Below are 24,069 nucleotides of genomic sequence, written 5' to 3' on the forward strand. Positions count from 1 at the left end.
ACTCATTTGACTGAATAATTTCAGTAAATTTAATAAGAATCACTGTACATGTCATACAGTGAAGTCTATATATATATATATATATATATATATATATATATATATATATATATATATATATATATATATATATATAGCATTTAATTGCTTTATTCAATTTCCATAGTATTTCTTACTGATAGACCTACCTGAGAAAACTCCTCCTTAATGTAAAATATCGGTAAAGATTGTAGTCATATCTAAACATTACCATCTGGTGATTCCAGTCTTGAATTTCACGTAAAATGTACTTCTTAATGTAATAAATATCATAAACCCTGCTGATAGAGGGTTTTTTTTTTTTTTTTTTCTTTCATTTTAGGAATTAAAATGGAAAAAAGTTACAAGAACAGATCTGTGTTCAGAAATGAGTTTGTTGTCATGTATAGACAGATTAAAAGCAGCAATAAAGCATGAAGCTTGTTGTTATGACATGCTGCTAAATGTAACTCTACTCTGTACTCTCTCAGGCTATATAACTGTGGGGGAGAGGCATCAGTTATTGAAATGTCATCTCGAATTGGAGAACACAATATAGGGTGATACAATAACAAAACAGGTTCATTTGCTTTTTCATACACTTGTAATATAATAAAAGTTCTATATATACCTCTATATCCCCCCCAACTGATAGTAAACTAGTTGAGGTGCTGATGACATGAAATAAGAAATATTAAATGGCAATGACAAGATGTAATAGTGGTATTTTTTGTTATATTTATGTTGCCATTGGTTTGTGATGGTTAAAATATTAATTTAACAGCTTAGTGTTGAGTTAACAATAGCAATTTCACATCTTTTTTCAATTTAATTACTTTCTGGACTCGACTCAGACTCTACCATTAAGGGCTCGGACTTGGTCTCGATTCGAACTTGACAAAGGTGCACTTGGACCCAACACTTGAAATTAACCCCAAATTGATTTGATTCTTATTCTTATTTTTATTATTATTATTATTATTAATAATAATAATAATAATAATAATAAGCGAGCTTGTAATGAAGTTCTGTCCCAATCATTAATAAGGAATTATCCGGAATTATTTATAACAGTATAAATGTAAAAAAAAAAAAAAAAAAACCTCTACTGATTCAAATGTGATAATAAACATCCAATAATTGCTCAAATGTTTCTTACTAGCTTTTACTCCTGAATCTGGTTCCTCAGTCTGCATGTGTGTACTATGTGTGTGCTGTAGATCAACGGGCCGAAGCAGATCGCAGGTTGCATATTTCACCAGCCTTTTTATACAAACGTCACACTTTACGAGACACATGACACTCTCTCTGCGGCCCTGCGCATAATTTTAAAATGACTCTGAAATGCATAGCCTCAGGGATGGTGCCAAGATTCAGTCTAAACTCTCTAAATCACCTTGGGTATGGCTGGGGAAAAATGCAAAGCCTTACAGCGCTTCATGCTCAGATGCAACATTAAGTGCTGCCAATTTCTGCTGCTTGCAAGATCTACAACAAGCTCGCTCTTGCATTTGTAGAATGTGCGCTGATGCAATTTTTGCTCAAGAGCATATAACAAAGGAGGCCGTTCTGAGAAAAATATTAAGTTTTGAGAGAAACTGAAAGCTCAGAACAAGATTGCTCTAGTGTTGTCAATTTGGTGGAACAGACTGCACGATTTTTCCATTCAAACAAGGCAAAGAATACGGAGGCTACAAGATTTGCAGGAAGAAACTGTATTTCACTTCTGCTGCCTCTAGTCACCAGTGATTGCCTAAAGAATTATGACGCACTGTAATTTTGCCATGTGGCCTGTCCTTAGGGCTGATCTGTGGTTCATAAAAAATGCAAACAAAATCACAAATGACATGTCTGCTTAAAAAAGAGAATTGTACATTGATTGGTCTAGAAAACAATATACGTCAACCTTTTAACTATCAGCAAAGATTCATAGCTATGAGTCATGTTTATGATTCCCATTACATGAATATATGGTTTGGGAAATGTATTAATACAGTATAAGCAATAATGATAACAAATACAATCTGCACACCAAATATGCTGTTTAATTTTAGAGTACATATATTCATTTAACTAAAGTGAGCATATGCTTAAAGAAAAAATAGTGTCACTTAGTCAGCATACATTAAACAATGGGAGAAAAGTGCCAAATGTTATATCTTATATTTTACAAAATACCAGTTTCACTACTGCATTGAATCATGGAAATCGGAGGTATAAATATTCACTGATTCGAATCAGTTTAGAGGTGTGAAGATTTATGGCACAGCTGTACTGATTTATTCGTAAAGCGATATAGCTAGTGCACTCTTATTTAGAAATGTTAGCAAAATCATTCACTTTGCTATGTTCTTTTCTCACTCATTTCTCTCTCTCTGACATACACATGAATGCATAGATGCAAAAAACAAAACAAAACAAAACAAAACAAAACAGAGGAACCGTGCCTAAGGAGGTTCTGTGTTTTTTTGGCATCATACAGCAATGTTGGCTAGCCTGGATTGCGTCATGTAAATCTTGTCAGTGTCAAACACCTTCTACTAAACCAAAGTGGAAAACAATGAAAACAATGACAGATTAAGACCATCAGACACATCAAGGTTTGTCAATCCTAGGGTGTCACCATATTTGAGGTGCTGCCCCACCATCCCACCATCCCACCAAATCCGATTAACAGTACCAAGCCACATTTAATGTTCTTCATGTGTGTAATTACCTCAGAAGAGGTAACGTTGAGGATGAATCTCGCCTAGGGCACCAAATGGGCAAGGACCGGCACTGACAGAGATGCTGGCTTTACCATCTTGCCATGATGTTGGTATTACAAAGCTATAAGGGGAGGTGTGAGGCGAACTTGTTAACCGCTAAGCCACCGTGTGCCCCAATGTTATTGTTAAATTCATTAAAGGCCCTTGTGCTTTACAGTACCTTGGAGACCTCTAACCACTTTTGAGTCGACTTCCTTTGCACATTCTTACACACATTGCTAAATTTGGGCCAGATGGGTACCACAGAGAAAAAGAAGTCTATAAATGCTGTAGTAAACTAAATATAACCAGAGAGAATGTTCGAGGGTTATGAATTAGGTGCCAGCAAAGTTTGGACTGTATAATATATCACTTTAAAAAGTTGTAGTTAAGTCTTTAAACTATGTCCAATTGAGATCATATTTATATAATAAATATATCATGGAGTAAACAATAAATTAAGTCGATAAAAGAAACCAAGGAAATAATATTAGCAAATTACTGATCAAAAGTGTTCTTTAGGCATTATTGGAATCTTTTATATCTGCAATTTTGTTCTGGCTTTCAAGAACAACTCAAGTACTTAACATCAAGTCACTGATTTATGATGTCTAAAATCACAGTCACGTCTCAATGGGCTTTACAGACCCTTAACAATTATGGATCATCTAAAAATTTAGACCAGTCATGAAATTTACCTGCCTAACCATCCATCCATTTTTCATACCGCTTATCCTACACAAGGTCAAGGGAGAGCCTGGAGCATCCCAAACAAGGAACTCAGGTGATGCCAACCCATCACAGCACACAAGCACACAATTTGGAAATGCAAATCAGCCTACAATGCATGTCTTTGTGCCCAGGGGAAACCCTCAAAGCATGGGGAGAACATGCAAACTCCACGCACACAGAGCGGAGGTGGGATTTGAACCACTAACCCCAGAAGTGCAAGGCATGTCGTGCTAACCACTAAACCACCATGTGTGAAATTCAATAACGAAGAAGGAAAAGGAACAGCAGTCCATGACAGATATCACAAAATACCACAGTCTACAAGTCTATAGCAGATCCTGATCACAACCTTATCCCAACAGCAGACATCAAAAATCTTATTTAGGCCATAGCACTCACATATTTCTCCAACATAACTCTTTTTTTTCCATCTCTAGGTTTGAGGGATAAATGAGTCAATCACCATGATTTCCTACTTGCGATTTTGACATCAAGCGAGTTAAATTTAGCAGTGCATAAAAATGTGATGCTGAAAAGCAATGCGTGTGACAGGGTTAACCTTAGCCTCCATGGAAAAGCTGAATCTCTCAGTTATTCCTTTCTTCCTAACTTTGCTTTGTTTCCAGTAGACAAAGCACAAGAGATTAGTATTTCGTGAAGACAGATCCAGGAGAGAAAGCTGCATGGTTACTAAAAGTGGCTCCTCACACACCCTTGTGTTAGATTACAGTTGCGTGTAAAGACAACACAGTCTACAACATTTAAGAAGGAAATAACAGGAGAAGTGTCCCGAATAATAAAAGCATTTTATCAAGGAGGTCACGCGAAGCAGAGCCTCAGGGCGACAGAGCAAAAAGGAAACCTCCCATGAAGGGAGAAGAGCCATGGATGAGCCTGGAAATGAAGGGGAGATGGGGAGGAGGGGAACGTTGGGAGACAATACTATGCCATGCCTTTCCGGTTCACTAACCTAATGTGGGTATCTTGGATCAAGGTAAATGCTCAGAGGACTAATGATGACTTCCCGAGGGACCTGCTACCTCAATCTCTGTTTCTACACCTCAGTAAGATGTACACAAGTATAGAGTTGCACAATAGATTTTTTGCTAATCGTTAGTGCAATACTGGCATTTGCAATACTGAAATTACAAAAGGATTCATGTACATGATCTCTTTTTAACAAAATTTTGTTGTGCAAGCATTTTGACTAATTACAAAAAGGTTTAGAGGGTGTGTTGACAGTTCATGGCATTGGAATGATTAAAACATTTTTGTCAAATTCATGCAGTCTGATCACAGTGTAGAAACTTAGTTGCGTCCAAAAATTCTGTCCTACACAGAAGATCCTCTAGTGAGTGTCACAGAATATGTGAGAATTTCTCTTCCTGCATGACCCCGAGGTCAGACTGCAGTGACAAGCTGAGGCTCGCAGAACCCAAGACAGACGTTGAGATAGACCACACAAGCATGTTGCACTCTATTAGCTGTTCAAGAGCTTCTTAGAGACTATCATTCATTCAAACAGTAACCGCAGTGATACTGTAAGAGTATATCTAGAGTTTAACTGCAGTAAGAGCAGTAAAAGCTGCAGATGCCCAGCAGTGCAGCCTCCTTCAGATACAGCATGGAATCGAATCAATAGTAGCTCTTGCCAGGTGGCTTGCAAGCATAAGAGGAAATTCACACAGCCTCAGTAACACAAGCGCTAATTAAGATACCAAACACAGGAATCAACTGTGAAAATCGTAAAGTAACTTGGCAAAGCCGGTTGAGGGAGCAGGGAGGTCCCAGTGTGTCAAAACACACAGACTGAGGCTCACACGGCAAACGCACACTTATGCACCGTTACAAGGCCACAGGCCAAGGAGGCCAGATGTGACGCTACGCGCTGCCATTTAGGAAGTCCTCCTGTGTGACAAAAGCAGGCAGCAAGCTTTGACAAGATGAGATGTAAGATTTTCCCCATTGAGTCTCACACCCCTCCCTTATTCGCACACGTACGAACATGCATACATCCACACACTCACACCTTTGCGTGTTGCGTCTTTCTTTACCTTGAGTGAGATCACGGTTTTGTTCCTTGCGCTCCTTTTTACCTTTTTTCCTCCCATTCCTATCCTTCTTCTTCCTTTCTTCTCCTTCCCTTCTTCGCTCTGACATGATGGTGTCGAAAAAGTATAAATCCACTCAGAGGGGAAAAGACTTGGGCAGCAATGAGAATCAGCAATAGTCCTAAGAGGGAAGCGTGTGGCAGGTGTGCTTAAGACTCTGAACTTGTCTGAGCGCTCGTGCCCTATATACACTCGGTCCCATCATGAGGGAAACACCTACTTGTGACAGAGAGAGAATACAGGCAAGAGACGACAGTGGAGAGAGAGAGAGAGAGAGAGAGAGAGAGAGAGAGAGAGAGAGAAAGGGAGGGAGAGCATGAGTAAAGGAAAGAGAAGGAGAAGGGGAGGGATAGAAGGAGAAGGAGGGAGCAACAGAGGCATTTCCCATTGCTGTCAGACAACTGTTCACTGACTGAAAGCTTCAGATAAGCATGATGAGTCCTGAGGCTGGAGAGGGAATCCAGCAAAGCTGCTGCTCAGACCACTCCTGGTCACCTGCCCTTTTGGGCCTCCACCATGGCCTCAGATCAGAGGTCACAGACATATATGATGCCCTCTGTGTTTAGGGTCCAGATATTGCCCCACGTTCTGATACCTTTGCCTAGGCCAACATCCCAGACACCACTGAACAAACCAGCTTCTCATACGCTCCCAAGAAACTTCCAAGGAAAATGAACTCTCCTTTTATGACTGTGCAGCAAAACCAGAATTACCATCTAGGAAGTCTATTTAGCTCTCCAGGTAAGCAGTGATAAAATAAAAATGTCTCTGAACAAGCACGGCCGCTTCTTCAACCTTGTTCACTTTACTTCCCCTTCCTCCTACGCTCACATTGAGCTTTTTTGTTGTCTCCCACCCTCTACTGTAAGCGAGTCCCAGCGTGTCCCTGCTAGTATCGTGAGCAGTCTCTGGAGAGAAATCTTACACGTGCACACAGCTGAGTTAAGCTGACTGTTTCCCTACACACGCACACACTCACAGTCAAGGCCGGTAGATGCATAAAGTACACAAACGTCAACATGAATGAAAAAGTAAAGATATCCTTTTAAGAAATTGCCTTGAGTGCAAGTTAAACTAACCAAGATGGAAAAAAAACTACTCTGAAGTTTCAGTGTATCTGACATTATCTATGCTTATATGTACTAATAGACTAATAGATGTCATACATAATGTTGATTTTTTTTATATATATAAAAAAATAGCCCATCTTAACTATGGAAATGGATGAACTTACTTAGAAGGTGAGAACATTATTAGCCGGCACATTATTATCATGATCTAATATGTATCTCTATATGTATATGTGAAGCAATATGTGTGTTTGTGTGTACTGGTTGTGTGTATTTCTGATGATTTAATGGTCCAGGAAATAACAACAGTGCCCAAGGAAATGTATTTGTACAGTCATTTGCTTGCTGGATATTTTTGTTTGGTGTACTCTTCTTAGCCGAACATTGGTACTGAGATGTTCCCAGAAACACTGCTGTTCACCACCCAAAAAACATGTGGTCATGTTCTCATTAATGTACAAGTTACAGGGAGCTGGCAAAGTTCTGAAAAGCAACATGACTGTAAGCGTATAACTACAGTGTGTTTACATGATATGTGGACCATGTGACCAATGAGCAGGAAGGTGCGCCTCATATACTGGCAACACTGTGTATAACGTGCATAGGACTATGAAATATGAATAAAATAACAATAAAAACTAAGAAAGAAAGAAAGATAGGAAGGAAAAGATAGGAGAAGAAAGGAAAGCTAGGGCAGTGGTAGATCAGTGGTTAAGACATTGGATTACTGATTAAAAGGATGTGAGTTCAAATCCCAGCACTGCTAAGCTGCTACTACTGAGCCTTTGGGCAAGGCTGTTTAACCCCAACCTGCTCAGGTGTATAAATGAGATAAATGTAAGTCGCTCTGGATAAGGGCGTCTACCAAATGCCATACATGAAAGGAAAGGAAATAATTCAGTCTGTGTGAATTTTCTATATAAAACCTCTAACAAACTCTAGTAGTGTACACTTATTTTAACAAGTCAATGTTTTTCTGATATTTAAAATGATTCATTATAGAGTGGTCCTTAAAGCAAGATTTTGCATAGGCCTTGTATCTATTAAAGGCTACATCTCATTCACACACCTGCAACCTATGAGGCAAGTGCTTGATCCAGATAAGAACAAAATGGCTGTTGGCCCAAGGGCCACAGGCTTAAATCCCTCTCATGGGCCCCACTATTGTTGTGCCCTTAAGCAAAGCATCTCCATTCAGATAAGAACACAAGATAGAGGACCATAACAGTCTCTGCATAAGGGCTTCCTTAAACGAACCTCTATCATGATGTGCCTATGTGTTGAAGATTTGCTGATTACGGTGTCTCTACTAACGACATGATGTCATTCCGTAAAGTCACGCTATCAGAAGAGAGTGAAGACATGTGCAAGGTAAGAAAATGTTACTAAAGACTTTTTGCTATTCCTTCTAGGCTAGAATTCCTACGTGCGACCAGAATGGTCTGGTTTCGTTCCAACACCTACACAGAGACAGAAACTAGAAAAGAAAAAATACAAAGAGAGGGCGGGAGAGCCGAAGAGGAAGAGTACAGAATTCCATAATGTTTCTTATGAGTCATGATTATATGGTGTCATGGGCCCTTTTCCAGCTCTGCCCTCTCCAATCTCCAGTGTCACCACTGAGAAGGTGTGTATGAGTGCATGGAAGAGGGTCATGTCCCAACAGGTCATGCTACTCAGCAGATTATTCCACTCTGACAACTTCAAAGGCCACATTGCAGCTAAACTGTGTGTGCTAATGTGTGTGGTGTGTGAATGTATATTTCTATGCATGCGGTAATGTGTCCGACAGCTTCCTTGTAGCAAGCAATTCTGTCAGTGGTAATGACAGATCTGCAGCAACTCCGGGTGTGGGTCACAGAACACCCTTCCCACACTGCCAAGCAAGACGTGGCTTGTTATCTGCTTGTGTTCTTAGCTTTGGCACCATTGAGTGAGTGTGCGTGTGTATGTGTGTATGCGTGCGTGCATGTGTATTTCGGTGAGATAAAAAAGTTAAGTCACTGGAGTTCATTCATGTAAACTGAGGAGTCCCAGTTATCCAACTGCACAGATATATGAGTGGACAAGTTGGCATATGTAGAAGGAAATTGGCAGAGGCAAGGATACAGAGAAAAAAAGGAGAAATGTTGTGATAAACAGAGACGTGTTGCAATAGGCTGGCATGCATAATTGCAGAATCACAACATGGGAGCAACAACAGGGCGTGCCTGTTTCATTTTCCCTGCTGAACAGCTCTCTAACTCCGAGGGCCATGACAGAATAAGCTGACTTTGGCGAACTATTGCCAGAAGACTGAAAAAGATAACTTCTGAAACGCCGATATATACAACCCCGTTTCCAAAAAAGTTGGGACGCTGTGTAAAATGTCAATAAAAACAGAATGCAATGATTTGCAAAGCTCATAAACCCATATGTTATTCACAATAGAACATAGAAAACACGTCAAATGTTTAAACTGAGGAAAAGTACCATTTTAAGAAAAAAATAAGGTAATTTTGAATTTGATGGCTGCAACACGTCTAAAAAAGTTGAGATGGGGCAACAAAAGGCTGGAAAAGTTAGTGCTACTAAAAAGAAACAGCTGGAAGTTAATTGGCAACAGGTCAGTAACATGACTGGGTATAAAAAGAGTATCTTTGAGAGGCAGAATCTTTCAGAAGTAAAGATAGGCAGAGGTTCACCAATATGCAAAAAAAAACTGTGTCTACAATTTGTGGAACAATTTCAGAATAATTTTCCTCAACGTAATATTGTTAAGACTATGAATAACTCATCATCTACAGTACATAATATCACCAAAAGATTCAGAGAATCTCTTTGAGCAAGGGACAAGGTTGAAAATCAATATTGCATGCCCATGATCTTTGGGCACTCAGGCAGCACTGCATTAAAAACAGGCATGATTCTGTAATGGAAATCACTGCATGGGCTCAGAAAAACATCCAGAGCTCATTGTCTGTGAACACAGTTTGCCGTGCCATCCACAAATACTGGTTAAAGTTCCATCATGCAAAGAAGAAGCCATACGTGAACATAATCCAATTTAAAATGGACTGAGGCAAAGTGGAAAACTGTTCTGTGGTCAGATGAATAGAAATTTGAAATTGATTTTGGAAACCACAGACGCCGCGTCCTCTAAACTAAAGAGGACTAAAGAGGAGAGGGACCATCCGGCTTTTTATCAGCACTCAGTTCAAAAGCCTGCATCTCTGATGGTATAGGGATGCATTAGTGCCTATGGAATGGGCAGTTTGTACATCTGGAAAGGCATCATCAATGCTGAAAGGTATATACAAGTTTTAGAGCAACATATGCTTCCATCCAGATTCCATCCCATCTTTACTTCTGAGAGACTCTGCCTCTCTTAGATACTCTTTTTATATCAATCATGTTACTGACCTGTTGCCAATTAACCTAATTAGTTGCAAAATTTTCCTCCAGCTGTTTCTTTTTAGTAACACTTACATTTCTAGCCTTTTCTTTCCCCTGTACCAAATTTTTTGAGATGTGTTGTAGCCATCAAATTCAAAATTACCTTATTTCTTCCTTAAAATGCTACATTTCCTCAGTTTAAACATTTGATATGTTTTCTATGTTCTATTGTGAATAACATACAGGTTTATGAGATTTGCAAATCATTGCATTCCATTTTTATTTACATTTTACACAGCATCCCAACTTTTTGGAATCAGGGTTGTACATATATTCTGAATCTGAATGAACTGAATCATTCTCCACACCAGTAGGAGGCAGTAGTCTGTATTTGTAAACAGTGAAATAATAAATAGTACAGAATAAAAATCAGTGGAGCAGTACTAAATAGTACAGAAGAAAAATGAGTGGAGTACCAGTACCAGTAGCTATAGTGGAGTGTAACTTTTAGTTTGTTAGGATGCAGTCTAGGTCCTGGCCAGCTACCAATCTCATATCACTGTGAATCGTCTGCTTCGAATTGAAATGCTCTGGTCATGATTTAAACATTATACTTGGATATTTCAGTCTTGTTTTACTTAGAACTCTTTCTCTTCTGATGCTGATTTTACATCGAAGGCTACGACAGGCATGAACGAGGGTCAACTAGGCTAGAATTGCAGGACAAACCACAAAAACAACAGACAGCACATAGTTTGGCATGTAGGAGCTGTAAGACTGAAGACAGACAAGCCGCATGTGAAGGACATGTGTGATAAATTGAACATGGTGAAGGCCCATTAGCAAAAAGTGGAGACAAACCACAAGACAGATGCATCCTAAATGACGCTCTGATCCTTTTGAAGCCCCATCCTGTGCCAACCCCCTTCCCCTCATCCACCCCATCCTCCCAAAACCACATATATTCACAAACACTTTCTGTATTGTAATTTAAACAACACAATATTCCGCCGTATGTCTTGTCCTCCATTAAAAAGCATCTGTTTTATCTCAGCAGCTGATTGCTCATTGCTGCGATCGGTATGGTGAGGATGCCTGACATCCTCAAAAAAGTAAAAAAAGTAAAATTAAAAAAACTGTGCAGACCCACTCGCTTATAATAGCTGGGATTGTATACGCTGAATCAGCCACTCTACCAGTCCTCATCTCTAGCTCTAGGAACCCCCACCCCTATACCCAAGACTTCCTCCCAGATGGAAGAAGATAAGTGCCTCGTCCTCTCCCTCCTTTCCCCTCCTCCTCGGCTTTTCTTGAACCTGCACATCATCACACGGGCTGCCCCAACACACTGCTGCCATTTCACAAGGATGAGAGTTTATCTTGGGAGATATAATGGTTTTAAACCCCCATCTGGTTGTTTAAATGTGAGTGCAGTTTTCAGGGCACTGTGCATGGGAGAGCTGAAGAGAAAACAGTGAGACTCTATGTCTCTTTGTGACTGGAATGAATTCTTTCCGACTGCTGAAAATCTTTGCACGTAAAAACATAGCCCTTGATCAACTGAACCTGCTGATTACTCACAGTGAGGGATCATGTCTAATGAGAATTATGACTAATGCTGCCAAACACCACTAGATCTCTTTACTCTTTCAACATGGCACTTCAGTATACTATACATAGTCCCCTCTGAAAGTATTGGAATGGCAAGGTCGAATCTTTTGTTTTTGCTGTACACTAAAGGCATACAGGTTTGAGATCAAAGGATGAATATGAGGTGATAGATGTAAATATTATGAAACGAAACTGAAATTCTGATCTATCATCTCATGATCATCTTTTGACTCAAACCCAAATATCTCAAATGAAAAGCAAAAAAACAAACAAACAAAAAACAAGAATTGGCTGAGACATTCCAATACTTTCAGAGTGGACTGTGTACATATACACATTGGTGCTTGAAAGTTTGAATTTTCTATACATAGATATACTGTACAGAGTGCCATGGAAAGACAAAAGTATGTGAACCTCTAGGATTAGCAGTTAATTTGAAGGTGAAATTATCAGGTGTTTTCATTCAATGGGTTGAAAATCAGGTGTGAGTGAGCACCCTGTTTTATTTAAAGAACAAGGATCTATCCAGAGTCTGAGCTTCACAACATGTTTGTGGAAGTGAATCATGGCATGAACAATGGAGATTTCTGAGGACCTCACAAAAAGAGTTGTTGATGCTTATCAGGCTGGAAAAGGTTATAAAACATTTCTAAAGAGTTTGGACTCCACCAATCCATAGTCAGACAGATTATGTACAAATTCAAGCCTATTTGTTGTTTGTGTAGTTTGTTTCGGTGAGCCTGTTTTCACTGTAGCCTTTTCTGCTCTTGTAGGCCATCTGTGTGAAGGTTCAACGGGTTGTGTGGTCAGAGATGCTTTTCTTCTCACCACACTTGTAAAGAGTGGTTATATGAGTTAGCCCACTGGAAGATTTTTTTTCCCTGAAATACTCAAGCCAGCCTGTATCTGCATGAATTTATTGTGCTGCTACAGGTGTACCAGTGTTCCTAATAAAATGGCTGCTGAGTATATATGTGGTACTCTGTGTACATACAGTATGGTATGGTACTCTGCTTTGGCCCTAGTTTTCACAGACTTCCTAAGTAGCTTTTTCTATCAATCATAGCATGAGTTAACGTGTGTCTATCTATCGAGGCTGCAGAGTAGATTTCCAGCAGCACATTATGGAATCTGAATGCTAGCAGTCGAGCCTGACACAGCTGTCCTCTCAGATGTGACTAACGTCTCGAGGCTTTGATGAAAGCTTCCCTCCTCAAGGTCAGGAGAGGCTCTCTTACTTACTTACACACACACACACACACACACACACACACACACACACACACACACACACACACACACACACTACTATCACAGGGATAAAATCTCTACTGTGTGATAGTGGGAAGAAAAGACAGCCCACACACACTGCACGAAGCTGCAGAGGGGGGTAAGAGTGGAGCAGAAGCAGAGATGCAGGGGCTTTTACAGATCTCTGCTTCCCTCAGCAGTGCAGATGAGGGCTTGTTCAAAAGCATGCAAGCACTGTTTTCTGAGGAGCAGCTATAGAAAGCATGCAAACTATGTATTATTTGCATATATTATGAATGAATAAATGAAAATATGCAAAGTTGTTATGCTGTTTGTAAATAAGTCCTGTGCATAACTTCGTGCAGGTGTCTTAGGGCGTGCATGTGTGCAAGTGCTAATAGGGAGCTGTTCTAGTGTGGACCGAGCTCTGGGCCATTTCCACAGACCACAGCTGTCTCCATGGAAACCGTTCAGGACAAGAAAAGGGAGGGAGTGCGAGAGAGTATGAGTGAACGTGAGAAAGAGAGAGGGAGTAATGAGGGAGAGAGACGTTGCGCCCACGTGAAAACGCAGATGTCCATGAGGTAGCCTCTGCTCAGTCTGCAGGGATACACTACAGCTTGGAGAGAAAGTATGACACGCTCTTGCTCTGACCGCGGCCACTAACAAAATGAGATTCCGATTCTCATTCACTTTCTCATCTGTCTGCTTGTTCCACCACTCAGCTGTCAATCACCAGACTATCACTTTCCAAAAACCCAGCTGGATCTCAGTCCCTCCTGCTGCACATACTAAACTCAGCTTCATGCATTCAGCTCATCATAAGCAAATTAATGCAATGAGACCCAGCTTCATGACGGCATGGTTCCACGCCTTTAGCGCTCTACACATTCTAGAGTATACATTTATAGCAACAAAGCAACCAATAGGATGTGATTTCGAATTCTCAGCCTCACTATCACTTATTGGAACTTATTGACATAGAATGACAGAGGAGAACCTCGCCACATGCTAGCTTTAAATGTCCACCTTAGCATTGTTCACCCAGATGGCGTGGCAGTGTGGCCAGATGGAAGCAAATAACTATATCCTCTCTGGGCTGTATGAGTTCCAAGCTGCTCCAAAAAAACACACCCTGCCCAGCATGCGAGATGCAGACCTTCATAAAAATTCACCTATGAGGGGTATAATTAGCGCCCCCATTGTCCTGCAGAGCGGCATTGAGGTGAGAAACAGAGACGAGAGCACGGTATGCCAGGGGAGAGATGTCAGAGGTGCAAAAACAGTGGGAAAGGCTGGATGACCGGGTTGCCTACTTTGTGGTTGAAGCATCAATGATGAGGAAATGTGATTACCCAATGAAAAGCAGTGTTATTCAGCAGTGACTTCTTAAAGACATTAAAAAGAATGTAAGGCAACAATAAGTCTTCAATGTCCTTTTGTCCTCTAGATTATTGCATCCTATATGTAAGGGAAGATCAAACCTGGAGTGACAAGGTGGCAATTATTCCATCCTCATGAAAGAGCCTGTGTTTTGTAAAGTTGTCTTACATGCTTGCTTTGTTTCGTCTGTTGTGGTTGGTGAGTCAGGGCCTCTCTCGCTTAGATCTGCTGCAGTCTACCTAGCTGAGCTCATCTGATGGCACTGCAGATATCAGCCGGCAAACATGCATTTCATTTCTCCATTTGGCTCGCTCTCGCTCACTCTTCAGATGAACAGACAAACACACTCCCACATACTCTCATACAGTTTAACAAACACGCGCCCACATGCTCCTTGGCACTTTAAGGCAAACGCATGCACGTGGAGCTAAATACTCAAACACGGGCCGATGTGTAGCCCATTAACACACTCATCACCTGACATTGATGTATACATGGCCTTTCAGGTTAGTGCAAACACAAAAACGCCCACCTGACACTGATGTATACACGGCCTTTTAGGCTTAGTGTAAACACAAGTACACCACCTACTTCACTTCAAAAAGTGACTAATAAGCACACAAATATTGTTTGTGGAACATGTCCTGAGCAGTCCTTGTTGCCATCATGGCCTTTGCTGAGTTTTGATCTGAAAAACAGGGAAACATGGGAAACAGCTTCAGCCCTTATCGGCTCTGCTCCACGCACACGTCCGCTCCGCGCTCCTGAAATCAAATAAAATTCCAAGCGTGCTCTCGGCTCGTCCTTTATCTGGAGAATGTACTTGGGGCCCGGCACAAACATGTCACAGTGAGGAAGCCTCCCCCCATTCCACAACAGTCATTTGCATTTCATTTTTTACTTCAACTCCAAGAGCTGCATCTTATCGAGGGTCCTGCTTATCAGCCCATTTGTTTTCCAGTGATGCAGAGCCTTCCTGAAAAACAGTATGGTGTGGTACAGAGGCCTGGCTCATCTCCCCGGCGTCAAAGACCTGGTTGCGCAGAGAACAAGGGGTGTTGCTTTTAGAGAAGATAAACCGGGGTGAAGATTGGGGGAAATGGAGTGAGTGGCCCCTCATGCGAGTGTTACGACAGCTCCTGTAATTTGCTGCACAGTGAGATTGTGGTCAGAGGAAGTGGACGAGTGTGACTGGGCTGTTTCAGTATGACAGGCAGACAGTTTTGACCAGCAGTACACTTTACACACTTCCAAAAACAGCAACACAATTCTCCAAAGACATTGATTCACTCAGGCTGAAAAGACATACTTTTTAACAAATAGATGTTCAGTCTTTGTTAATCACTCGCCTGAAGACTGATTAATCTGTATAGGAATTTATAGCTCATCGAGGCCAACTGCCCAACAATGACGTGTGCTCCTCTGAAATGACAGATATCACGGAGTGTGAAGACCGAGTAGGATAAGGGAATGCACCAGAGGCCACTGTGATTCCTGCCAGCTTGGAGTCTTGCCCCCTTCTTCCCTAGACTGAGGCCCTGACCTTGACTCACTCGCTCTCAGCGACTGAATATTTGCATTCCAGAGCATCCAGAGAGAAACTATAATAGCAAAATAAAGACACACATAATGTTTTCAGTGAGAGGAGAGTATCAAAGGAGCTCCAGAGCTACATTTATCAAAAATAAGCTCATGTTTCCTCTTGTTTAGTGTGTCATAAATAATAAATCACTTTTTGAGTAAAATGTGGAGAGACCTTCTCAGAGACTCATCAATGCAGAATTTCTCTTGCACAATGTCTGCCATGAAATCCCAGCATTAAATAAATATTTAAAAAAAAACAATAACAATAAATGTTCAGGTTTTTACACATGATTTCTAATCATTTATTTACTTTTGTGTGATTTTATCAAGTGAGATTCTGTGCATTAAGAAAAGTTGTATTAGAGCAAATAAGCACAGTCATGATGCTCAGTATTTTGAGTGACTATTCAAAACACAAAGGAATATCCAATCACTGGCCACTTTAATAGGGACACCTGTACTCTTGATCATTGATGATATTATCCAGCCAATCATGTGGCAGCTTGTGCAACGCATAAAGTCAAGAGCTTCAGAATAATACTTCAGAATGGGGGGGGGAAATGGAATCTCAATGACTTTGGCTGTGGCATGTTATTTAGGCCAAATGGGCTGGTTTGAGTTTTTCAGAAACTGGGATTTTCACACATGAAGAATAAAAAAAACGGCATTCAGAGGCGAGGTCAGAGAAGAATGGCCAGACTCGATTGAGCTGATTGTAAGTCTACGGTAACTCAGTTAACCACTCTTTATAACTGTGCTGAGAAGAAAAGCATCTCAGAATACGTAACCTTGAAGCAAACAGGCTGAACTCCTATTAGCCAAGAATATGACTCTGAAGCTACATTATATACTGTAACGTGACCCATATAAATGGCATAAACCATGAAAAGCATTTTTGATACCAATCCATCTCCTAACCCATTACAAACTATTAAAGACCACAGGAAAGGCTTTGGACACACTGTTTTTCTCAAACTGTTTGATTGAATGTACACTTGTATGCTCCATAAAGCACCCTAAAGGTCTTTGGCAGGGGTTCTCAAACAATTTTGCAGCCAAGGAACCCTTTAACCTTCAAATAAATTCCAAGGACCCCTCAGCACAGATTTTTTTTAATCAACTGAATCTAATCATTACAATATGTTATGGAGCTATAAAGCTTTTATTCTTAAACTTTCTACTGGCAGAACACAATAAGTCCAGGTTGACATTATATATAGGCTAATAACTGTAAGAGTTCAATAGCAAATATAACTTTGATAAGGGTTGTGGTTCCCACTGCTGTAACAAAGACTATATATAATACTGTATATATAATTCACATATCCCACTTTGAGAACCATTGCTCTAAGTTTCAAAGTAGAATATCTTTGAAACACTGTAACTATTGACCATCCAATGCACACTTGATGAACCTTTTAGGGGCTAAAAGTACAGCGGTTTAACAGTACAGGTTCCACTCAGAACAGGCCTTGCCATGGTCGACCAAAGAAGTTGAGTGCACGTGCTCAGCGTCATATCCAGAGGATGTCTTTAGGAAATAGACGTATGAGTGCTGCCAGCATTGCTGGAGAGGTTGGGGGGGGGGGGGGGGGGGGGTCAGCCTGTCAGCCTGTCAGTGCTCAGACTGTACGCCGCACACTGCATCAAATTGGTCTGCATGACTGTCGTCCCAGCAGGAAGCCTCTTCTAAACATGATACACAAGAAAGCCCGCAAACAGTTTGCTGTAGACAAGCAGACTAAGGACATGGATTACTGGAGCCATGTGTTATGGTCTGATGAGACCAAGATAAACTTATTTGGTTCAGATGGTGTCAAGCGTGTGTGACGGCAACCAAGTGAGGAGTACAAAAACAAGTGTGTCTTGCCTACAGTCAAGCATGGTGGTGGGAGTGTCATGGTCTGGGGCTGCATGAGTGCTGCAGGCACTAGGGAGCTACAGTTCATTGAGGGAACCATGAATGCCAACATGTACTGTGACATACTGAAGCAGAGCATGATCCCAGCATGTATTCCAGCATGATAACGACCCCAAACACACCTCCAAGACGACCACTGCCTTGCTAAAGAAGCTGAGGGTGAAGGTGATGGACTAAACCCTATTGAGCATCTGTGGGGCATCCTCAAACGGAAGGTGGAGGAGCACAAGGTCTCTAACATCCACCAGCTCCGTGATGTCGTCATGGAGGAGTGAAAGAGGACTCCAGCGGCAACCTGTGAAGCTCTGGTGAACTCCATGCCCAAGAGGGTTAAGGCAGTGCTGGAAAATAATGGTGGCCACACAAAATATTGACACTTTGGGCCCAATTTGGATATTTTCACTTAGGGGTGTACTCACTTTTGTTGCCAGCGGTTTATACATTAATGGCTGTGTGTTGAGTTATTTTGAGGGGACAGTAAATTTACACTGTTACACAAGCTGTACACTCACTACTTTACATTGTAGCAAAGTGTCAATTCTTCAGTGTTGTCACTATATGTATATAAGCTCACCATTATATTGGTATAAAAAAACACTGGTGAAAAAATTAACTTCATGTTCCAAACAAAAGAAATCGTTTTACACTTCACTCTATAAGCCCAGCTTAACAGAGCTGAAATGCTTATGAACACTAAAAAGTTATTTGATATGGTTTAAAAGGAAGAAGCTTAAAGGTTCTATTCAGAGGGTTACCATTTCATGAACCCTGCACAAAAGTCATTAACGAATGCCAGTTTCTGAGAGTGTATGAAAGCATATGTTCCTCTACTGGAGTTTTGGCATTTACAGAAAAAAAAAAAACAAAAACGTTTCTTGATGTATATTGTTTCCTCAGCTGTGGGTTACAATGTCTTCATGAATGACTGACAAAACAATGTCCTCTGGCAACACCAAGTAATATATCTAACATTATTACATGTCAAGCAAAATTAAATATGATAGAATTTGTATAAAGACGGATGTAACACTAGTCGTCTTTCTACTTCTTGGCGCTAACCCAATTAGCTAGCACAATTAGCTAGCACATACAGTATATACTTTATTAGGAACATCTACACACCTGCTCATCCAAGCAATAAACCAATCAGCTAATCATGTGGTAGCAGTGCAGTGCATAAAATCATGTAGATATAGGTCAAGAAGTTAAGTTAATGTTCACATCAAACATCAGAATGGGGAAAAAATATGATCTCGGAGACTTCAACCATGGAATGGTTGTTGGTGCCAGACAATGCTCAATCACACCTGTCAACTCTAACAGTTTTCATGTGAGATGCATGGGGTTTTTGCCTTTGTTGCAGTTTCATGGTCATGAATGCAAATCTTATCAACCAATAACAACAAAAAAGTAGGTTTCACAAAATACTGGCATGTTGCACAGTGCCATCACATATTTAAAGCCACCCAGCATAACTGGCCAGTTCTGCTTGTTGTATTAAAGCTCATTTCACACACAGACTAACTTTATCAATCGATTCTAATGAGCAACCATGAATAGTTGAAGACCAGAAAAACGTTGCCTGCTCTAATGAATCTTGATTTCATCAGCTGTGATCCATGAACCTAACCTGCCTTGTATCAACAGTAGTGTAATGGCATGGGGAATGTTTTCTTGGCACACACTGGGCTTGTTAATACCAATCAAGCATCATTTGGATATAACAACCTATCTGATTGCTGTTGCTGTTGATGTGCGTCCATTTATGGCTACGATTTACCTATCTTATAATGGCTAGTTCCAGCATGATAATGTGCCATGCCACAAAGCACAACATCACAAACACTTCAGTGTACTTCAATGGCCTCCCCAGTCACCAGATCTGAATCAAACAGAGCACCTTTGAAACACTGAAGAAAGGGAGACTGACTGTAATTATGTGATGCAATCATGTTGGCAAGGACCAGAATGTCAAAAGATTTTTTTTAAAACACCATTAAGAATCCACAAGTCTATTCTGAGAGCAAGTGGGGTTCCTGCCCAGTACTAATATGGTTTTCCTAATAAAGCAGCCAGTGGTTGTACAATAGGCTATGCTAGTCAGTGCAGTATATCTATCAACAACAATATAAGAGAGGGAACAGAGCGGAAACGGTCTGTTTGCACGAGCAGATAGGCACACTCCTGCAGCCGGTCCGGCCAGCTTCAAATTACCCCACTTAAACCCACATCCTCTAATGAGTACTCGAGTACACTGCAGCCTCAGACACATTCACAAGCCTTCATGACTGACCTTGTCAAACCACAAGAAAGCAATATTTTATAGGATTTTGTTCCACTCACTGTATATTTCTGTGTCACAGATGCGTAAATAAGTAAAAAGCAATCTTTACAACAGTGACATGGCCAAAGCACATTTAAAAACAAGAAGTGAAGGGAATTAGCCTCAATGTGTGGCTTGGCAACTTTTCCATCTGTCTTTTATTCCCCCATCAGCACTGTTCCGGGAACAGCTCCAGCAACACTCCGCGTCGGCTCCTCACCCCGACGCACAGGTGACACTCTCGCCTACATCTACAATGAGCAACACTGGACCAAAAGTGAGAGAATTGAAAGAAAGTGGCAGAAGAACAAGAAAAAAATAGCAGATGTGTAAGAAGAGGTAAACAGGAAATGGGAGAGAGGGAGAGTGCAAGAAATTGAGGAATACTTCCAAAACAACACACGATAAAGGCCACTAGGGAATATGAATATTGTGGGGACAAGCAGTGCCTGGAAAATAGAAGGAACACATCCATGTTGCCATTTACACTGTAGGGTTGAAAGAGGTCATTCAAATAATTATCGTCAAAATAATTATATTTGTCATGTATGACTGTTATGTAATTACGCAAATGATTAAGATAATTATAAATAATGATTAACAGCCATACATAAACTCCTAGAGTAACCCTGCCTGTATATCAACACACCTGATCTAACTGATCTACTAATCATCAGGTTTTGACGTGGGTGTGTTAGAGCACGGAAAATATTCAAATGTGCAGCCCAGGGGTACTCCAGGTCCATTGTTGGAAAAAATAATGGCTACGTTTACATGCAGCGTAATCTATTAATCTATTAATAACCCAACTGAACATAAACAGTAAACAGACAGAGGGCGGTGGAATTTTATTTATAATAAAAATATAATTTTATTATTTTTATCGGAAAATTCATTTAAATTGTTATTAATGTATATATATATATATATATATATATATATATATATATATATATATATATATATATATATATATATATATATATATACAGTCATTTAAACATTTTAAAACTTTGTCTGCTTTTTTCATCTATACAAAATGTATAAGTGCTCTTCCATGTTTTGATGATGGTGTGACAGAGCAGGAAAAAATGTTAAAAATCACTGTAAATATACAGTATATATTTTACAACAAAATATATATAAAATTATTTTGCAGGATTGCACTATAAACGATTGGGCAATTAGAGCAATGCATTAGTTTACAGTAAAATACCGGAAAATGAAAGAATGGTACAGTTTGATCTTGTGTTGACATCTGAAAATTAGTTAATTGTTTTTGTGTCCTTTATTTTAGAGACTCTTTTAGGCAAAAATATATACTCATTGGTGTAAGTTTATATGCTAGTAAAAAATTTTTACGGTTTAGTAAAAGCCCTGAAATTCATCTTTCCAACAATTCGCCCACACTGGGTTCCATTTCTGTCAGCCAGGAACAGGAACCTGAGGCTATCCCGTGCACAGGCTCACCCAAAATTGAAGACTGGAAAAAGACCAGGTGATTTTTTTTCTTCTAATATTCAGCTGTTCAGCCTCAGATTCTTGTTCTTGGCTGACAGGAGTGGAAACTGATTTTCAAGGTTTGATGTGTAGTGCATTCTGAGATTCTTTTCTGCTCATCACGGTTGCTGCAGAGTGCTTATTTGAGTTACTATAGACTTCCTGTCAGCTCAAACCAGTCTGGTCATTCTAGTCTGATCTCTCTCATCAACAAAGTGTTTCAGCTGTAGACCCTCCGCCCACAGGATGTTTTTTGCACCATTCTGTATACACTATAGAAAATCCCAGGAGTTTCTGAAATACTCAATCCAGCCTATCTGGTACCAACAACCATGCCACAGTTAAAGTCACAGAGATCACACTTTCCCCCATTCTGATGTTTGATGTGAACATGAACTGAAGCTCTTGACCTGTATCTGCATGACTGTATGCACTGTGTTAAAGTGGATGGTGAGTGTGTGTGTGTATTCTCAATTGATTATGTCAATAATCAATGCTATTAATGCTATGATATGGAACTAACCAAAAAGCTCAGAAAAGCACTTCAGAAAAATACTGCTGCATATGCTAAACTGGCTCTTTACACATGTGACCTTTACAGGCACCAAAAAACAATCAGACAAACAAAAAATCTAGGTTAAATAAAAGTTTTTGTTTGTTTTGGTAAAATTTACTTATGTTTTCTTAGAGTAGAGAAGTCAACATGTGTTAATGGCAGACACAATTTTAGTCAAAAACAGATTTTTTTTTTGTTGCTTTTGGCTGTTTTCCAGAATTCCTCTGCAGGAACATCCGGCAGCTTTTTCCGGGCCACCTCACAAACAGAAAATGTCATGAGCCTTCAGTAAGGCTTTCTGCAGTGACTCAGAGAAAATGTCAGTCTTTTTTGAAAAAAAGGGTTGAAAAATAACAGTAATTTACCAATAAGGTTAAATACACTCCAACTACTGTGTGATAATGCTAAGTTTTACACGAAACCAGAAACAAATTCCAAGGATTCAATGTTATTCTTTTCTTTCCAAATCTCCCTGACAATGTCACGGCATGCAACAGGCAACTGTAAAGCTTCTTTTACACCGAACAATCCCATATTGTGAAGGCCACTTGTTGCACTGCAACATTTAAAGACTTAGCGATATTGTCTTCTTAAAAAGCCACACAATTTCATTCTTTGAGTGCAAAACGGAAAACGGTTTTTGAATCTCAATGACCTATTCTTCCGTCTTCAATATGACAAACATCCAGTTTTGCTGTTATGGGTTGGGACATGAATGAGACTGTATAAACAGCATGCTAGTCAAGCTTCTATTATATGTGTTTTCAGTGTTTATCGAGCTCTCCCTTTGAACGGACACTTCCCCAATCCCACCCAAGGAAATTCTTCTCCTTGCAAGCACAAGAACAACTATTCATTCTGGTTTAAGCTGCTGCGTATTGAGACACACATCATTCCACACCTACGACATACCTGAGGAAGCAAACACAAGTTGGGGATGTGGATGGTACATGTGGGGAACAAGGCTGGACACGTCGGTTAAACAGAGCAGCAGACTCTCAGCGGGAGTGCCGGCAGCCCCTCTTTCAGCACTTCACACACATACACAAAACACAGGCGCCTTGCCTCATTGGCTTTTGTTCGCCAGCCTGTCGTTTGTCAGGCATCTGTGATAGTTGCTACTGGTCTTTTCTGGACACTGATCACATGCACATGCAGGAACTGAGCATGCATTTAACACCACACATATGTAATGGTGCCTAACACAACGCTTACTTGCATCCTTGCACAAACATACACTTATACACAAACATACACAGCATCATTATTGCAATAACCTATTGTTGTGTATGTGTAAGGTTGTGCAAAAAGTTATGGCTTGCATACAACATGGTTTGTAAATGGAAAGAAAAGAAAATGTATGTTCATTTTGCCTTTTATCTACAAAAATATATTTAAAAAATGAAAGCTGGGTGTATGTATGCTAGCTATAACAAGAAAAATAATTTTTGTATTTAATACAGAAATATTTAGAAAAAAGTTTTTCCCTGACCGATATAGCAGTGTGTTACATTTGGCAAAGTTAGAACAGAAACTTTTAAATATTACTGAAGTAGGAAAGAAATTTGTTGTATATGCTTACAAATACATACTTTGTTTATAAATACAAAGTGAATCATTGTGAATGTCAATCTGAAGTGGATATAGGCACTGAAATTAAATTAAACAAAAAAAAGTGTCTGAATATTATTTCACTGTATACTGTATATGTCCATTTTTGCTACTTGGTGATGAAAGAACCTCTGTGAGAACCAACACATGGAATGTCTTGTTGCTTTAAATTTCTTTGTCTTCTTCATTTTGTCCTAAAGGTGTATATATATATATATATATATATATATATATATATATATATATATATATATATATAGTTATATATATATATAT

The 24,069-nt window shown here is 39.9% G+C and overlaps 1 protein-coding gene across 6 annotated transcripts in view; it reads right to left on the bottom strand.

Annotated features, from left to right (window-relative positions):
- Positions 1–24,069, bottom strand: part of nrg2a (neuregulin 2a) — a 94,863-nt gene that overhangs the window by 46,538 nt on the left and 24,256 nt on the right. The window contains exon 1 of one of the 6 annotated variants that reach the window (XM_017492570.3): positions 5,594–5,864. The exons of 4 other annotated variants lie outside the window; for them this stretch is intronic. In XM_017492570.3, the coding sequence (XP_017348059.1) occupies positions 5,594–5,657 (64 nt within the window). In that variant the 5' untranslated portion in view covers positions 5,658–5,864. Of the gene's footprint in view, positions 1–5,551; positions 5,865–24,069 lie in introns of those variants that run through there. One more of the 6 variants, XM_017492569.3, reaches the window with a different exon arrangement.

The sequence above is a fragment of the Ictalurus punctatus genome, chromosome 18 (genome assembly GCF_001660625.3).
Source record: "Ictalurus punctatus breed USDA103 chromosome 18, Coco_2.0, whole genome shotgun sequence".
NCBI classification, from domain to species: Eukaryota; Metazoa; Chordata; class Actinopteri; order Siluriformes; family Ictaluridae; genus Ictalurus; species Ictalurus punctatus.